The sequence below is a fragment of the Coregonus lavaretus genome (assembly GCF_964263955.1).
Source record: "Coregonus lavaretus genome assembly, chromosome: 34".
In the NCBI taxonomy this organism is placed as follows: domain Eukaryota; kingdom Metazoa; phylum Chordata; class Actinopteri; order Salmoniformes; family Salmonidae; genus Coregonus; species Coregonus lavaretus.
This window is the reverse complement of record NC_140021.1, coordinates 28,208,669-28,223,550: the sequence shown is the minus strand read 5'-3', so window position 1 is coordinate 28,223,550 and position 14,882 is coordinate 28,208,669. Positions and strand designations below refer to the sequence as shown.

The 14,882-nt window shown below is 40.0% G+C and overlaps 1 protein-coding gene across 1 annotated transcript in view; it reads right to left on the bottom strand.

The window, feature by feature from the left end:
* Positions 1-14,882, bottom strand: part of LOC311108909 (receptor-type tyrosine-protein phosphatase N2-like) — a gene marked incomplete at both ends in the record, with an annotated part of 289,302 nt that overhangs the window by 254,646 nt on the left and 19,774 nt on the right. The window contains one exon of the mRNA XM_084151698.1: positions 7,214-7,264. Within this exon, the coding sequence (XP_084007824.1) occupies positions 7,214-7,264 (51 nt within the window). The remainder of the gene's footprint in view (positions 1-7,213; positions 7,265-14,882) is intronic.

Genomic DNA, 14,882 nt, shown 5'->3' with positions numbered 1-14,882 from the left:
CAGCTGTATATTCAGGCCTATGTAGGAAAATGTTCAACAATCATTAGCTGATTAAGATTTGTTTTTTCTGAATGACAGTCAAGTGATTAAAAGTGGTTTATTTACAGCAGGTTATAGTAAGAACGCTTCAAGGTAATGAGTTAATGTTTTTATATGTTTCTGTGTGTCAAATTGGACACCTAGTCCACAGTGTGCAATTGTGTAGGCATAGGCTATTGCGCTACACCCAATGGTATTTTCCGTTCCATTATTCAGCACATTTAGAATGACAACAAATTGGTAGCCTAGTGGGCTTATAAACAAAATGATCTGGTAATCATGTTATGAAATTTCATGACAAAGAAATATAAAATTATAGTCCTAAATGTTGATGTTAGACCCAATGTGTCTCTCCTCACTGATGTCAATGAATGCATGGTGGGGAATCGAATTGTGCATGTGACTTGATTGAATTTGAATTATGTGAATAACCTAATGATAATGACGATGTTATTGACTATTAACATATTGACTGCAGACCCTTTAATCATAGGCTATTGTTACTTTGTGTCTCTAAAATCACAATGTTTCCATTTCTATAGTCATGTGACAAATTATGTAATCTTTTTTTTTTTTTTTTTATATGTTGGCCTTTTACCAGATCCAAATATTTTGCATGAACTGTATTTCCATAACTGATAAAATGTATGTGGCAAAAGGCCTATAGACAAGCCTAATAGTCTGCCCATATGAACAAATTCCTTTTAGGCCATAGCCTCAAAAACAGCCATGATTTAATGAAAAGCAGAAAATAGACACAACATTGTTTCACATTCTGTAGCCCTTTCCTGCAATCAAATGACCAAATCGCCCTCTAGTGGCCTCATGGGTGGAAAGTTATTAATATTTTTCATCATTTCATAATTAATAAACATTATTTTAAAACGCCTGCCGAAAATCTGGTGGTTCAATGTCAAACGGTTTCGTTATATTTCAGTCTTCTGTGATGTATATAAAGTGTAATGTTGGGATGCAAACTCATAATTGAATACTTTTCAACTCTACAGTGCCTTCGGAAAGTATTCAGACCCCTTGGCTTTTTTAGCATTTTGTTACGTTACAGCCTTATTCTAAAATCGATTAAATAAATAAAATGTCCTCAGCAATCTACACATAATACCCCATAATGACAAAGCAAAAACAGGTTTTTAGAAATGTTTGCAAATGTATAAAAAATATAAAACAGAAATACCTTATTTACATAAGTATTCAGACCCTTTGCAATGAGACTCGACATTTAGCTCATTGCATCCTGTTTCCATCGATCATCCTTGAGATGTTTCTACCTTGATTGGAGTCCACCTGTGGTAAATTCAATTGATTGGACATGATTTGGAAATGCAGATATACGTCATCGCACCCTTCAAGAAGTTTCTTTTTCATATGCTTCCATCTGTTTATATATAAAAAAAGAAAGAACTAAACCGAATGGTTGAGATGACACTGTTTATTTGGTCCCACATTGCATGTCAGAGCAAAAACCAAGCCATGAGGTCGAAGGAATTGTCCATAGAGCTCAGAGACAGGATTGTGTAGAGGCACATATCTGGGGAAGGGTACCAAAACATTTCTGCAGCATTGAAGGTCCCCAAGAACACAGTTTGGAACCACCAAGACTCTTCCTAGAGCTGGCCGACCGGCCAAACTGAGCAATCGGGGGAGAAGGGACTTGGTCAGGGAGGTGACCAAGAACCCGATGGTCACTCTGACAGAGCTCTATTCCTCTGTAAAGATGGGAGAACCTTCCAGAAGGACAACCATCTCTGCAGCACTCCACCAATCAGGACTTTATGGTAGAGTGGCCAGATGGAAGCCACTCCGCAATAAAAGGCACATGACAGCCCTCTTGGAGTTTGCCAAAAGGCACCTAAAGACTCTCAGACCATGAGAAACAAGATTCTCTGGTCTGACGAAACCAAGATTGAACTCTTTGGCCTGAATGCCAAGCGTCACGTCGGGAAGAAACCTGGCACCATCCCTACGGTGAAGCATGGTGGTGGCAGCATCATGCGGTGGGGACTGGGAGACTAGTCAGGATCGAGCGAAAGATGAACAGAGCAAAGTACAGAGAGATCCTTGATGAAAACCTGCTCCAGAGCGCTCAGGGCCTCAGACTGGGGCGAAGGTTCACCTTCCAACAGAACAACGACCCTAAGCACATACCCAAGACAACGCAGGAGTGGCTTCGGGACAAGTCTCTGAATGTCCTTGAGTGGCCTAGCCTGAGCCCGGAATTGAACCTGATTGAACATATCTGAAGAGACCTGAAAATAGCTGTGCAGCAACGCTCCCATCCAAACTGACAGAGATTGAGAGGATCTGCAGATAAGAATGGGAGAAACTCCCCAAATACAGGTGTGCCAAGCTTGTAGAGTCGTACTCAAGGCTGTAATCGCTGCCAAAGGTGCTTCAACAAAGTACTGAGTAAAGGGTCTGAATATTTATGTAAATGTGATATTTCCGGGGGTTTTTTAAAAATACATTTGCAAAGAATTATAACCTGTTTTTGTTTTGTCATTATGGGGTATTGTGTGTAGATTGATGAGGGAGAAAAAAACAATTTAATACATTTTTGAATAAGGCTGTAACCTAACAAAATGTGGAAAAAGTCAAGGGGTCTGAATACTTTCCGAAGGCACTGTATATCTGACATGGTACAGGTGTCTTCTTTTTTTAAGCATATAACCCTGTGTGAGGTGTATACTTTTGTTTCAAAGTAGTTTTGTTTAAGTCTACCAAGAAACTCTGTTTACAACGCATACATCGAGTGCGCAGAGGGATCTGTACACGGTGTTGTACCTTCGCTTTTGCATTTTTGCTCGACAAAAGGACACCTAACACACTGACTTTTTTCATGTGTTTCAAACTGTGTTTTAATTTCACGCTTGAACGAGCAGTACATGTTTTTTGTGGGCCACATGGAGAGTTGAACAAACAAAAGACAACACGCAAAGCTGCAGAGTTATCAAATATTGAGACATTCATAATGAAAAATGTAGTAGGTAACATGCCAAAAGAGGGCCACAACAACATGAGGCAACAGGGCACACTGCTTTTCCAATACTGCTTTGCCAAGGCTACAGGAGCATTCAGCTGACAAAAAAGAAATATCTGTGTGTCCCCATGCATGCACAGAAAGTAACCATAATCAGTCTAACCAAAAGTTGACCAAAGGTAATGCACTATATAAGGAATAAGGGGCCATTTGGGACACATTAATAGAGTTGTTTTGTGTGTGAGGCCTTGGAAAATAAATCAGTAGAATGTTGATTGACAGATATGAGGCTTTTTTGCCCCAGGTAAGAAATTCTCAATCCAGACATTCTATCCTTCCCCATTGTGACAGACAGCCAGAATCCTACCACCAGTAAAGCCATTTATCTGTGAGCACTAATGCTTAAGGATAACACAACGAATCACTAAAGCTGACAGGCAATCAAGGACAGCAAGCATTTCAGGAGGAGACCTGCCAGTCTGAAGTTGGGAGAAACAGGCTCTGGAGACAATACCATTGGAAATGCCTCTGGCAGCATCTCAAATGGCACCCTTTTCCCAAATAGTGCACTGATTTTACACAAGGCCCCTGCATCCCAAATTGCACCATATTCCCTACATAGTGCACTAGTTTTGACCAGAGCCATATTGGAAATAGGGTGCCATTTGGGGCGCAGCCTCTATATCAGTCTGAATAAACATGTTAACCCACAATTGTAACCTCGTAATCACAAGCTATGAGCTACACAGTATGACACAGTAGGTCTATATCAGCAATCTACATTGTGACATTGTTAGTAATATCGGTTGATTAGATTGGAGCAGAAAAAGGAAGGTGAAGCAAGGTCTATAGGAAGTTGGAAGTTCTTCACAGACCACACAAGGCTCTAGATTGAGCCAAGCTGACCACTAGTCAATACTACAACATCACTTAGAGTTTAATAGAAACACAAGGTTGACCTGGGGGGGGGGGGTCATCAAGCCCTTAACCAATGTACATTATGCTTCTCACACAAGCTTCTGGTGTAAAAGATGCATTTCGTTTTCTTCGAAAAGTGCTCACCAGAAACAGACACCTGGGAGCAAAGTATCTTGAATTGAAAAGAACGTTGTTACATTTTACATTGTAGTCATTTATCAGACGCTCTTATCCAGAGGTACTTACAGTTAGTGAGTGCATACATTTTTCATACTGGCCCCCCGTTGTAGTTAAGGATACATTTGTCTTCAAGATATTTTGTATTTGTAACAAGATACCTTTTGATGTATCTTTACCCATCTCTGGCTAGTGCCAAGCACATTACTGTAATAGTCACAGTAACTTGTCACCAGCTTCCTGTAAGCTGCTGTAATATCAGAGCAACGATACAGTATAATGCTGTAAAGTTTGCCTACTATACTGTAAGAAAGTTAACGCTACTCTAATTGCAATATTGGCAATGTGCCTACACACATTCAATCGTTAGGGCACTTCTACCACATATCAGTTCAATTGGTACAGCACTCTTACTAACGGGTGCAAGAAATAGCCTCAAGGCACGCCTCAAAATATTTTAATGAGCCCGAAAAAACAATACCATGCACCCACTAGTGTTCAAAAGGTTTTTGGCGCTCCTAAAATACAGTATGGTACTTTATTCTGTGGGGTGGTACTGAATTACTGTAAATTACTGGCAGCACAGTAAATTACTGTTGATTTACAGGAAAGGGTTTTTAGATTACCAAAATAGAGTATGGTACTGGAGTCTGTGGGGTTGTACTGAATTCACGTAAATTACTGGCAGCACCGTAGCCAGTAAGTTACTGTAGAATTATGTTTTTAGACTCTAAAAATACGATATGGTACTGTATTCTGTGGGGTACAGCATTCTCACTAACGGGTGCAACAAATATAGCCTCTTACAAGGCACGCCTCAAAAATGTTTAATCAACCAGAGATTCTCACCCCGCCCACAACATTTTCCCACAATGCACCATAATTCACAGTATGCTGCTGTAAATATTATTGAGCCCCTATAATGTATTGCTCTTTACAGTACTGTACTGTAATATAAAATTACAGTAGCTAACTGTCAATATTTTGCTGTAAATTTACTGCAATTTGTTACAGTGAGTTAATGGAGACGCTAAGAGTTTTGCCAAATATTCTCAGCCATGGAAAAGGGGCCATTTGCTGGTGAGGGTGTGAAATGACTTCCCTCTAGAAATCTTCCTCCTGTGTCACTGACCGACATGCCAGCAGCCAGGCTGAATGAGAAACAGAGTAAGGTTGAACCAATAAACCAGGTTAGTTTTTCAGGGACCGCAAGCAGAGACTAAGTGGCAGAGCTAGTTATACAACCACATGCTCTTCTCACAGTGTTATTCATTATAAGTGAATGAGTCTATAGAGTGACAGAGCATAATCTTAGATATGAATAAGGGTGCACTTTATAGGCTGTAATCCCACTTTGGGCGGGTCTCTAATGATTGATTGGCAGTTAAAAACTGATAGTCAATCTCTCTGCAGCTGACATGGAAGAATACCACTTTTATGAGTCAAAAACCTTCTTGGATACGTTCAAGAAGCCTCTTCTCCTTCATTTTTCATGAGTTAAACCACAGTAGCTAAACTCACTCTGTCTCATCATCAACATAAAGCAAGAAAGGCCTCACCACCACACTCTATCCAAAGAGCCTCTGGGTATTCTGCTCGAGAGGTGTCAGCAATTTCCCTTTTATTAGACTATGTAAAGCACACCAGTCAGGGTTATTAAACGCAAACCCTATTTTTCATTTCAGCACTGTGCCTACTCTCACTCAGTTCCCTCCTGCTAAACTGGGTTAATATGGAAATGAGGGTAGAGACATAATCTAAATTATTTCTACATGCTGTGAGGCCAGAGAGTAATGTATAGAGAGATTACAGAATCAAAATAACTATTTTATATTTTTCTTAAGATTTTCTTAAGAATTTTCTTAAGATTTTATATAATGAGTTTGGAAATAGAATCAATGTGAAAAGATGGAGATCCAATGTAAGTGTTCCTTTGCAAGCCTCACCTCATTTGCTGGATTGATTTTATAATAAGCTCATTTAGGCTAAATGAAGCGAAATAACATTTAAACCCAGACGTTTAGTCATTATGTTTACTGGTGTATAGAAAAATCAAACAGATGTGGTGTCTCAGTTAGGCCAGGGATCTGTTGAAAGCATATGACAGAGAACAACACAGGCCATATGTATCAAGTGTCTCAGAGTAGAAGTGCTGATTGAAGATCAGTTTGGCCTTTTACTGTAGATCACAATGAATAAGCCTAAATGGACAGGGTGAAGCTGATCCTGGACCAGCACTCCTACTCTGAGATGTAAAAAAATATATATATGTTTTTACATTTTTATATTTTGGGATCTGGCCACGGACCCCTGCCACTTTGAGTACCCCTGACCTATGCAACTGTACACAATTCTTCCCAAAGGCCAAATTAACAAAGCCTCCGCATTTCCCCCCTCACTCAAGATGTGACACATTGTCTGGGCAACAGTAATCTTTGTTAACCCAGAAGTATAATCTTTTTTTGCAGTTGGCGAAGTCACCACCCTCGCAAAAGAAAACAGATATACTGCGTGTTCTCCATCTTTTTACTCCCAGGACAAGTCATTTTATGTCCAATGGTATGAACACTCATAGCTAGAGGCAAACTACAGAGGCAATTCATTCTATACTCTATATATAACCATGAGAACTTGGTTGAGAAACTAAGGTTCTGTGGAGGTGTTGTGCGATCAAAAAACACCACAAATATTCTACATTTCTTTATTTTCCAATATTTATGTTTGGCCCTAAGGACTTTGTGCTTGTCTCACACTTGACTTATCAGCTTTGTTTGAGCTGAATGTTTACAGAAGCTCTCTGGTGCTTCTCTCAGGTTACATACCAAATGGAACCCTATTCCATATTTAGTGCATTACTATTGACCAGAGCCATATGGGTCCTGGTCAAAAGTAGTGCTCTATAAAGGGATTAGGGTGCCATTTGAGAGGCAGACTCAGTTTCCCACGGGTAATGATGAAAAGTAATGAGTGTTTTACAATAGTGTGTGTGTGTGTCGATACGATTTGATACCATCACTGAAGGGCTACTGTATAATGAGGGTGGTGGGCAGTTGGTTGATAACTCTTTGAAGCTGACTGGCTTACCATTAGCGCAGAACTCGTAATGTGTACAGAGCTCATCCTCGAACAGGCAACCTGAAACAAACAGAGAAATGAAAACTTAAAACACAATTTACAACACATCACAATCACACTCAAAGGGACAATACACCGGGCGCTGATGATGTGGACGTCGATTAAGGCAGCCCCCCGCACCTTCTGATTCAGAGGGGTTGGGTTAAATGCGGAAGACACATTTTGGTTGAATGCATTCAGTTGTGCAACTGACTCGGTATCCCTTCCCTATTTATTCCAGACACAGAATGCTAATCTCTGTCATCTCTATTCAAGCTAAATGTCCCTGTGAACAAGGGTCAAGGAGTAAGGGATAAAATGTTAAAAAAGGCAACATTAACAACAACACTGACTGTACATCAAGTCCCTTCACATAACCAGATTTGAGGAGTACAGAGGCACACAGCACCATCATACACCCCTGTGCCATTGGCTTTTAGCGTGAGCTCTATGCCAGTGTGTTCCAAGAGCACCAGCTGCCAGCCACGGCTCCACACTTTTCAGTGTTAAATTAACACCCTGCTTAGTGCAAAGCCTTGTTTGCATATTTCCCAGAGTGCCTTGCCTTTCGAGTGAATTGTAGAGTAACCACCCATTACTGTATTTCTTTTGTGACAGAGACATGGTTGTTGCATTCATCTTCTTCATTCATTCATCTTCATATTTTGAGAGTTTTACCCTAACACAGTGGCCTGAATCCCCTGGTTTAAAGGCATGGACATCACATTATGCTGGTTTGCAAAGTGATGTATGTGTAATTCTGGCTGGAATCCAGCTGGAGTGGGGATAGCAAACACTAGATATTTCTATTCACCTGCAACCTGCATTCAGAATGACTGCTGGGTTGGAAAGATTAAGACATAAGACTACCTAAACCATCTAAACTGGAACAACCATTTCAGTAACAGGTGCAATAATATATTTGATTTGTTTAGAAAAATATGACATTTATATTTGAGTAGCATAAGATTAATTAATCAATCAATTGATTAATTCTAAAAATCTACTTGCAGTAGAGCATGCTGGGAAATATAATAATGATGGGAGTGGTTTTGGTTTAACATTCGATATTAACATCAACACCAATGAGTGTTAATTTAAAATGTACAGAGTTAATTTAACACCTGAATCAACACTAGGTAACACTTGCCAATTTGCTGTGTGTGTAACTGTGGTCTGCTCAGGGTTTCTGCTTATGTGATGTGGGACAATGTCATGGTAGACGTCATCAGAATGATCTTTAATAATCTTTCTCTCTCGCTCTCTAGCTAGCTAATGTTAGCATTGTTAGCTAATTTTGACAAACTTTTCTAGCTAATGACAACATTGTCATCTGTCTAAAGTAGGAATTTGATGACTTGAAAATGATGGCAAAGTTGTTTCCTACTAAATATTTGCCTACTTTAGCAATGTCATCGTATATCAAGGACACTATAGTGTAATTTTGACAAAACAGTCATTAGCCTCTGATAGCCAGATGATATCCCCCTCGGACAGAGTTGCACAGCAGAATGGACTGAGTAGGAGGAGAAACCTTAAACAGAATCCTTTAAGAAAATGAATGGGAGTAGTCTATTAATCACTGAGATAGAGAGAGATTTTGTACATTTATTAAAACATAATGTTCTCTTGGCCAATTTGATTAGAGTCACACAATGTACTAATAGCTATTTAATAGTCAGGGGAGTGCCATTCCACAAAGGGACATAATCACAAAGCCATTATGTAGCTCTGCTTTCAGGGACAAACACACTCACACGCACACATACAGTTTTTCTCTTTCACACCAAATGTCTCCAGCTGTTCAGCAGTGGCGGTCAGTGTTGTTTAAGATGTGCATGGCCTTATTTCTATTACAGCATGTTGGATGACTGTCATTCATATTCCATTCACCCAGTTGCAATGTAACAGCGATAGGTTTAGGCTACTACATGATACTCTAATGTTCCCTATACATATCATGAGGTTGCTACAACCTAGCCTATGAATGAAAGTTTACAACGTAGGTGCACACAGGTCGAGAGAAACATTTGAGTTGACAGACAGTGACATATGGACAGACAATGACAGATTCAATACCGCCTTGCACACTCTTGCCTGCATCTAGCTGATATAGGGTGTAACCATTAGTCCAACAGTTGCAAATGAGAGTTTCTGTTGGACAAATTCAGGTATGTTTATCCCCGTTTCCTTCAGTTTTCTTCCGTTTAAGAAAAGTTTTTCAACAGAATCAGCAGAATGAATACACCCCTGATCACTCGTATACACAGTTCACTTTCATAACAGCCACGTTCTATTCCTTCTCGCATCTATGCACTCTACTCCTCTCACCTTTTCCCTTCACTTGTGGACTTCAATGCACAATTATAATCAATTATTTGGTGCTGTGAATATATTTAGTACAGTTTTATCTAAACTTTTTTTATGTTTTACAATTTTTACTTCTATGAAATTCACTGAGGAGGATGGTCCTCCCCTTCCTCCTCCGAGGAGCCTCCTCCACTGCTGTCCAGATACACTACCGTTCAAAAGTTTGGGGTCACTTAGAAATGTCCTTGTTTTCGAAAGAAAAGCAATTTTTTTGTCCATTAACTAACATCAAATTGATCAGAAATACAGTGTAGACATTGTTAATGTTGTAAATGTCTATTATAGCTGGAAACGGCTGATTTTTTATGGAATATCTACATAGGCGCACAGAGGCCCATTATAAGCAACCATCAGTCCTGTGTTCCAATGGCACGTTGTGTTTGCTAATCCAAGTTTATCATTTTAAAAGGCTAATTGATCATTAGAAAACCCTTTTGCAATTATGTTAGCACAGCTGAAAACCGATCCTAGAAGAGCACTGAGAAGTTTTGTGAAAACTGAACAATATCCGTGTGAAATGTGTCCGAAATGGAGGCTATGCATTTTGAACTGCAACCTGGACCATGCGTCAGTGCTTCAAGACCCTCAACAAAGCATATGATGGCCTCTTCATCATGCTCCTCACCCCTTGGCAATTACTGTCAGTGCCCTCAGCTTTACCACCTAATCACTCCACCAACTACTTCATTCATCATGTTGTTTGTGAGGGCTTGTCAGCTCTCAATATTAATTAATGCCTTCAATTTAATGAATTGTCTGCTGTGTGTGCGTGGGTGGATGGGTATGTGTGTCTGTGTCTGTGTCTGTGTGTCTTTCTGTCTGTGTGTGTGTTAGTCCAATAGTACAGAGTGAACGGGCAGGACGTCCAATTGATAACGCCACCGTTGCCACGTCTCCACTCCCGGAGGCGGCGGCAGCAATTATTAAAATTGACTTTTAATTAAAATGCAATCAGTGAGGATAATGTTGATTACCTCAGGACAAAATAAATTATAAATGGATCGTGTGGTTATCATCAGGTATCTGAGGAGAGAAAATCTTCAGAGAAAAACTCATATCTAAATTAAACATCCATATTACAACACATTACTAATTGTTATCTTGTAAAGGAGCGCTAACTGAACAGAACAAGGATTTGTACTTGCTTGGATAACACAGCCTAATTTTATTTTTTTTACTTTAGGAGTAGCCTCAGCATTTAGGAGTAGTCTCAGCATTTAGGAGTAGTCTCAGCATTTAGGAGTAGTCTCAGCATTTAGGAGTAGTCTCAACATTTAGGAGTAGTCTCAGCTATCCTGCTTCTCGTGGGCCCGTGAAATGTTCCACAAATTGTGTGAGGGGTAGGAATGGGCTGATTTCTCCATCCCTTTCTCCGGCCGTTGTATTGGGCAGCTCAATGGTGAGAAATGTCTCAGTCCCTGGAGCAAAAACTTTGTGCTATCCAGGAGCATGAGTACATGACATCAATAAGCTGCTCCCAAACATTTTAAAACTGCATCAGCAAATTGAGTCTATCATAGTTCATGTGAGATTCAATGACATTATGAAGGGCAGCTCAGAACAGCTGAAGATGGATTTTAAAGAACTGATTGGGTCTCTGCTTGACACCAACAAATGCCCAATAATATCTAGCCCTGTGCCCTCCCTAAATCGTGGCATTGAATGTTTCAGCAGACTTCTAGCCCTCCATAACTGGCTATGTGACTATTGCAGCTCTGTGGGTGTAACATTTAATGACAATTCTGATACCTTCTGGAAACAAAGCTTGTTTTTATATGGATAGGATCCACCCAAAATCATTTGGGTTCCTGGATCCTTTCACAGCATTATAATGCTGCAATGACACAATGACCCAAGCCCAGCTAAGTTATTCCCTACCATTGTGTCACTGAGTTGTCATAATGGTTCAGCAAATGTACATTATCCCATGGGCGTTGGTAACCTAATGTTTGTCCCTCTAACTGCCCTGAATGCTTCTGCTGATCCTACAGCTATTGTATGCAGTAATCATGTGCCTATGAACAAGAGTTATACTGTTAGCACTGAGGTGGTGTGCCCTAGCAGGAAGTCCACTGTGTGCAGCTCACCCTGCACTAAAATAAATAACATCAGCATGTCTACTTCTGCTAAGCTTCTCAGTAAAGCAATGAAAACAATCAAGCACCCCAGAAAAGTGCAAAAAATAGCCCACGTTAACATATGTAGCTTAAGAAACAAGGTTCATGAAATCAATAATTTGCTAGTAACAGATGATATTCATATTCTGACAATCTCTGAAACTAAGTTAGATAATACATTTGATGATACAGTGGAAGCAATGCATAGTTATAACATCTACAGAAAAGACAAAAATGCCAATGGTGGAGGCATTGCTGTTTATATTCAGAACCACATTCATGTAAAGATTAGAGAGGATCAGATGTTAAATACTGTTGAAGTAATATGGCTACAGGTTAATCTGCCTCACCTAAAGCCCATTCTTGTGGGAAGCTGCTATAGACCACCAAGTGCTAACAGTCATTATCTGGATAACGTGTGAAATGCTTGATAATGTATGTGATATCAACAGAGAAGTATATTTTCTGTGTAATTTCAATATTGACTGGCTTTCATCAAGCTGCCCACTCAAGAAAAAGCTTCAAACTGTAACCAGTGCCTGCAACCTGGTTCAGGTTATCAGTCAACCTTCCAGGGTAGTTACAAACAGCACAGGAATTAAATCATCAACATGTATTGATCACATCTTTACTAATGCTGCAGAAATTTGCTTTAAAGCAGTATCCAAATCCATTGGATGTAGTGATCACAATATAGTAGCCATATGTAGGAAAACCAAAGTTCCAAAGGCTGGGCCTAATATAGTGTATAAGAGGTCACACAACAAGTTTTGTAGTGATTCCTATGTTGTTGATGTAAAGAATATTAGTTGTTCTGTGGTGTGTAATGAGGAGCAACCAGACGCCGCACTTGACACATTTATGAAATGTCATATTCCAGTTACTAATAAGCAAGAACCCATTAAGAAAATTACTGTAAAAACTGTTAAATCCCTGTGGATTGATGAGGAATTGAAAAATTGTATGGTTGAGAGGGATGAGGCAAAAGGAATGGCAAATAAATCTGTCTGCACAACCCATTGGCAAATGTACTGCAAATTGAGAAATAATGTGACTAAACTGCATAAAAAGAAGAAGAAACTGTACAATGAGACAAAGATAAATTATACAAAGAATGATAGTAAAAAGCTTTGGAGAACCTTAAATGACATTTTGGGAAAAAAGACAAACTCAGCTCCATCATTCATTGAATAAGATGGCTCATTCATCACAAAACCCACTGATATTGCCAATTACTTTCATGATTTTTTAATTGGCAAGATTAGCAAATTTAGGCATGACATGCCTGCAACAAACGCAGACACTACACATCCAAGTATAACTGATCAAATTAAGAAAGACAAGCATTGTAATTTAGAATTCCGTAAATTATTGTTGTCTATCAACAGTGACAAGCCACCAGAGTCTGACAACTTTGATGGAAAATTACTGAGGATAAGAGCGGACGATATTGCCACTCCTATTTGCCATATCTTAAATCTAAGCCTACTAGAAAGTGTGTGCCCTCAAGCCTGGAGGGAAGCAAAAGTAATTGGCCCAGCGTCGTCCGGGTTAGGGGAGGGTTTGGCCAGGGGGGCTTTACTTGGCTCATCGCCCTCTACTGACTGCGGTCGTCAGTTGAATGGTGTTTCCTCCGATACATTGGTGCAGCTGGCTTCCGGGTTAAGCAGGCAGGTGTTAAGCAGTGCGGTTTGTCGGGTCATGTTTTGGAGGACTCATGACACGACCTTTGCCTCTCCTGAACCGTAATTGGGGAGAAAAAGAGGGTAAAATACAAAAAGATACATTAAAAAAAAGAAGATCGTGAGAGCTGTTTCGTTAGACTTCAGTGTGGCTTTTGACATCATCGATCATAGTCTGCTGATGGAAAAACGTATGTGTTATGGCTTTACACCTCCTGCTATATTGTGGATAAAGAGGTACTTGTCTAACAGAACACAGAGGGTGTTCTTTAATGGAAGCCTCTCCAACATAATCCAGGTAGAATCAGGAATTCCCCAGGGCAGCTGTCTAGACCCCTTACTTTTCTCAATCTTTACTAATGACATGCCACTGGCTTTGAGTAAAGCCAGTGTGTCTTTGAATGTGGATGACTCAACACTATACACGTCAGCTACTACAGCGAGTGAAATCACTGCAACACTTAACAAAGAGCTGCAGTTAGTTTCAGAATGGGTGGCATGGAATAAGTATGTCCTAAATATTTCAAAAACTAAAAGCATTGTATTTGGTACAAATCATTCACTAAACCCTAAACCTCAACTAAATCTTGTAATGAATAATATGGAAAAGGAGCAAGTTGGGGTAACCCTGGATTGTAAACTGTCATGGTCAAAACATGTTGATACAACGGTAGCTAAAATGGGGAGAAGTCTGTCCATAATAAGCGCGGCTCTGCCTTTTTAACAACACTATCAACAAGGCAGGTCCTACAGGCCCTATTTTTGTCACACCTGGACTACTGTTCAGTCGTGTGGTCAGGTGCCACAAAGAGGGACCTCTGAGAATTACAATTGGCTCAGAACAGGGCAGCACGGCTGGCCCTTGGGTGTACACGGAATAATATGAATAATATGCATGCAGATCTCTCATGGCTCTAAGTGGAGGAGAGATTGACTTCATCACTACTTGTTTTTGTAAGAAGTGTTGACATGCTAAATGCACCGAGGTGTCTGTTTAAACCATTAGCACACAGCTCGGACACCCATGCATACCCCACAAGACATGCCACCAAATGTCTCTTCACAATCCCCAGGTGAAGAACAGACTATGGGAGGCGCACAGTGCTAAATAGACCCATGGCTACATTCACATCAGGTAACTGATGCAAGCAGTAGAATCAGATTTAAAAAACAGATAAGAGTGTAGAGTGCGGGGACTGTGAAGAAACACACACAGGCACAGACACACAAGACACACACAAGTACACATGGATTTTTGTGATAGTAGAGTAGAGGCCTGAGGGCACACACTTAATGTTTTATGAAAAGTGTTATGAAATGTAATGTCATATAATATTTGTAATTGTATATAACTGCCTTAATGTTGCTGGACCCCAGGAAGAGTAGCTGCTGCCTTGGCAGTAGCTAATGGGGATCCTTAATAAATACAAATACAAATGTAGGAGTAGTCTCAGCATTTAGGAGTAGTCT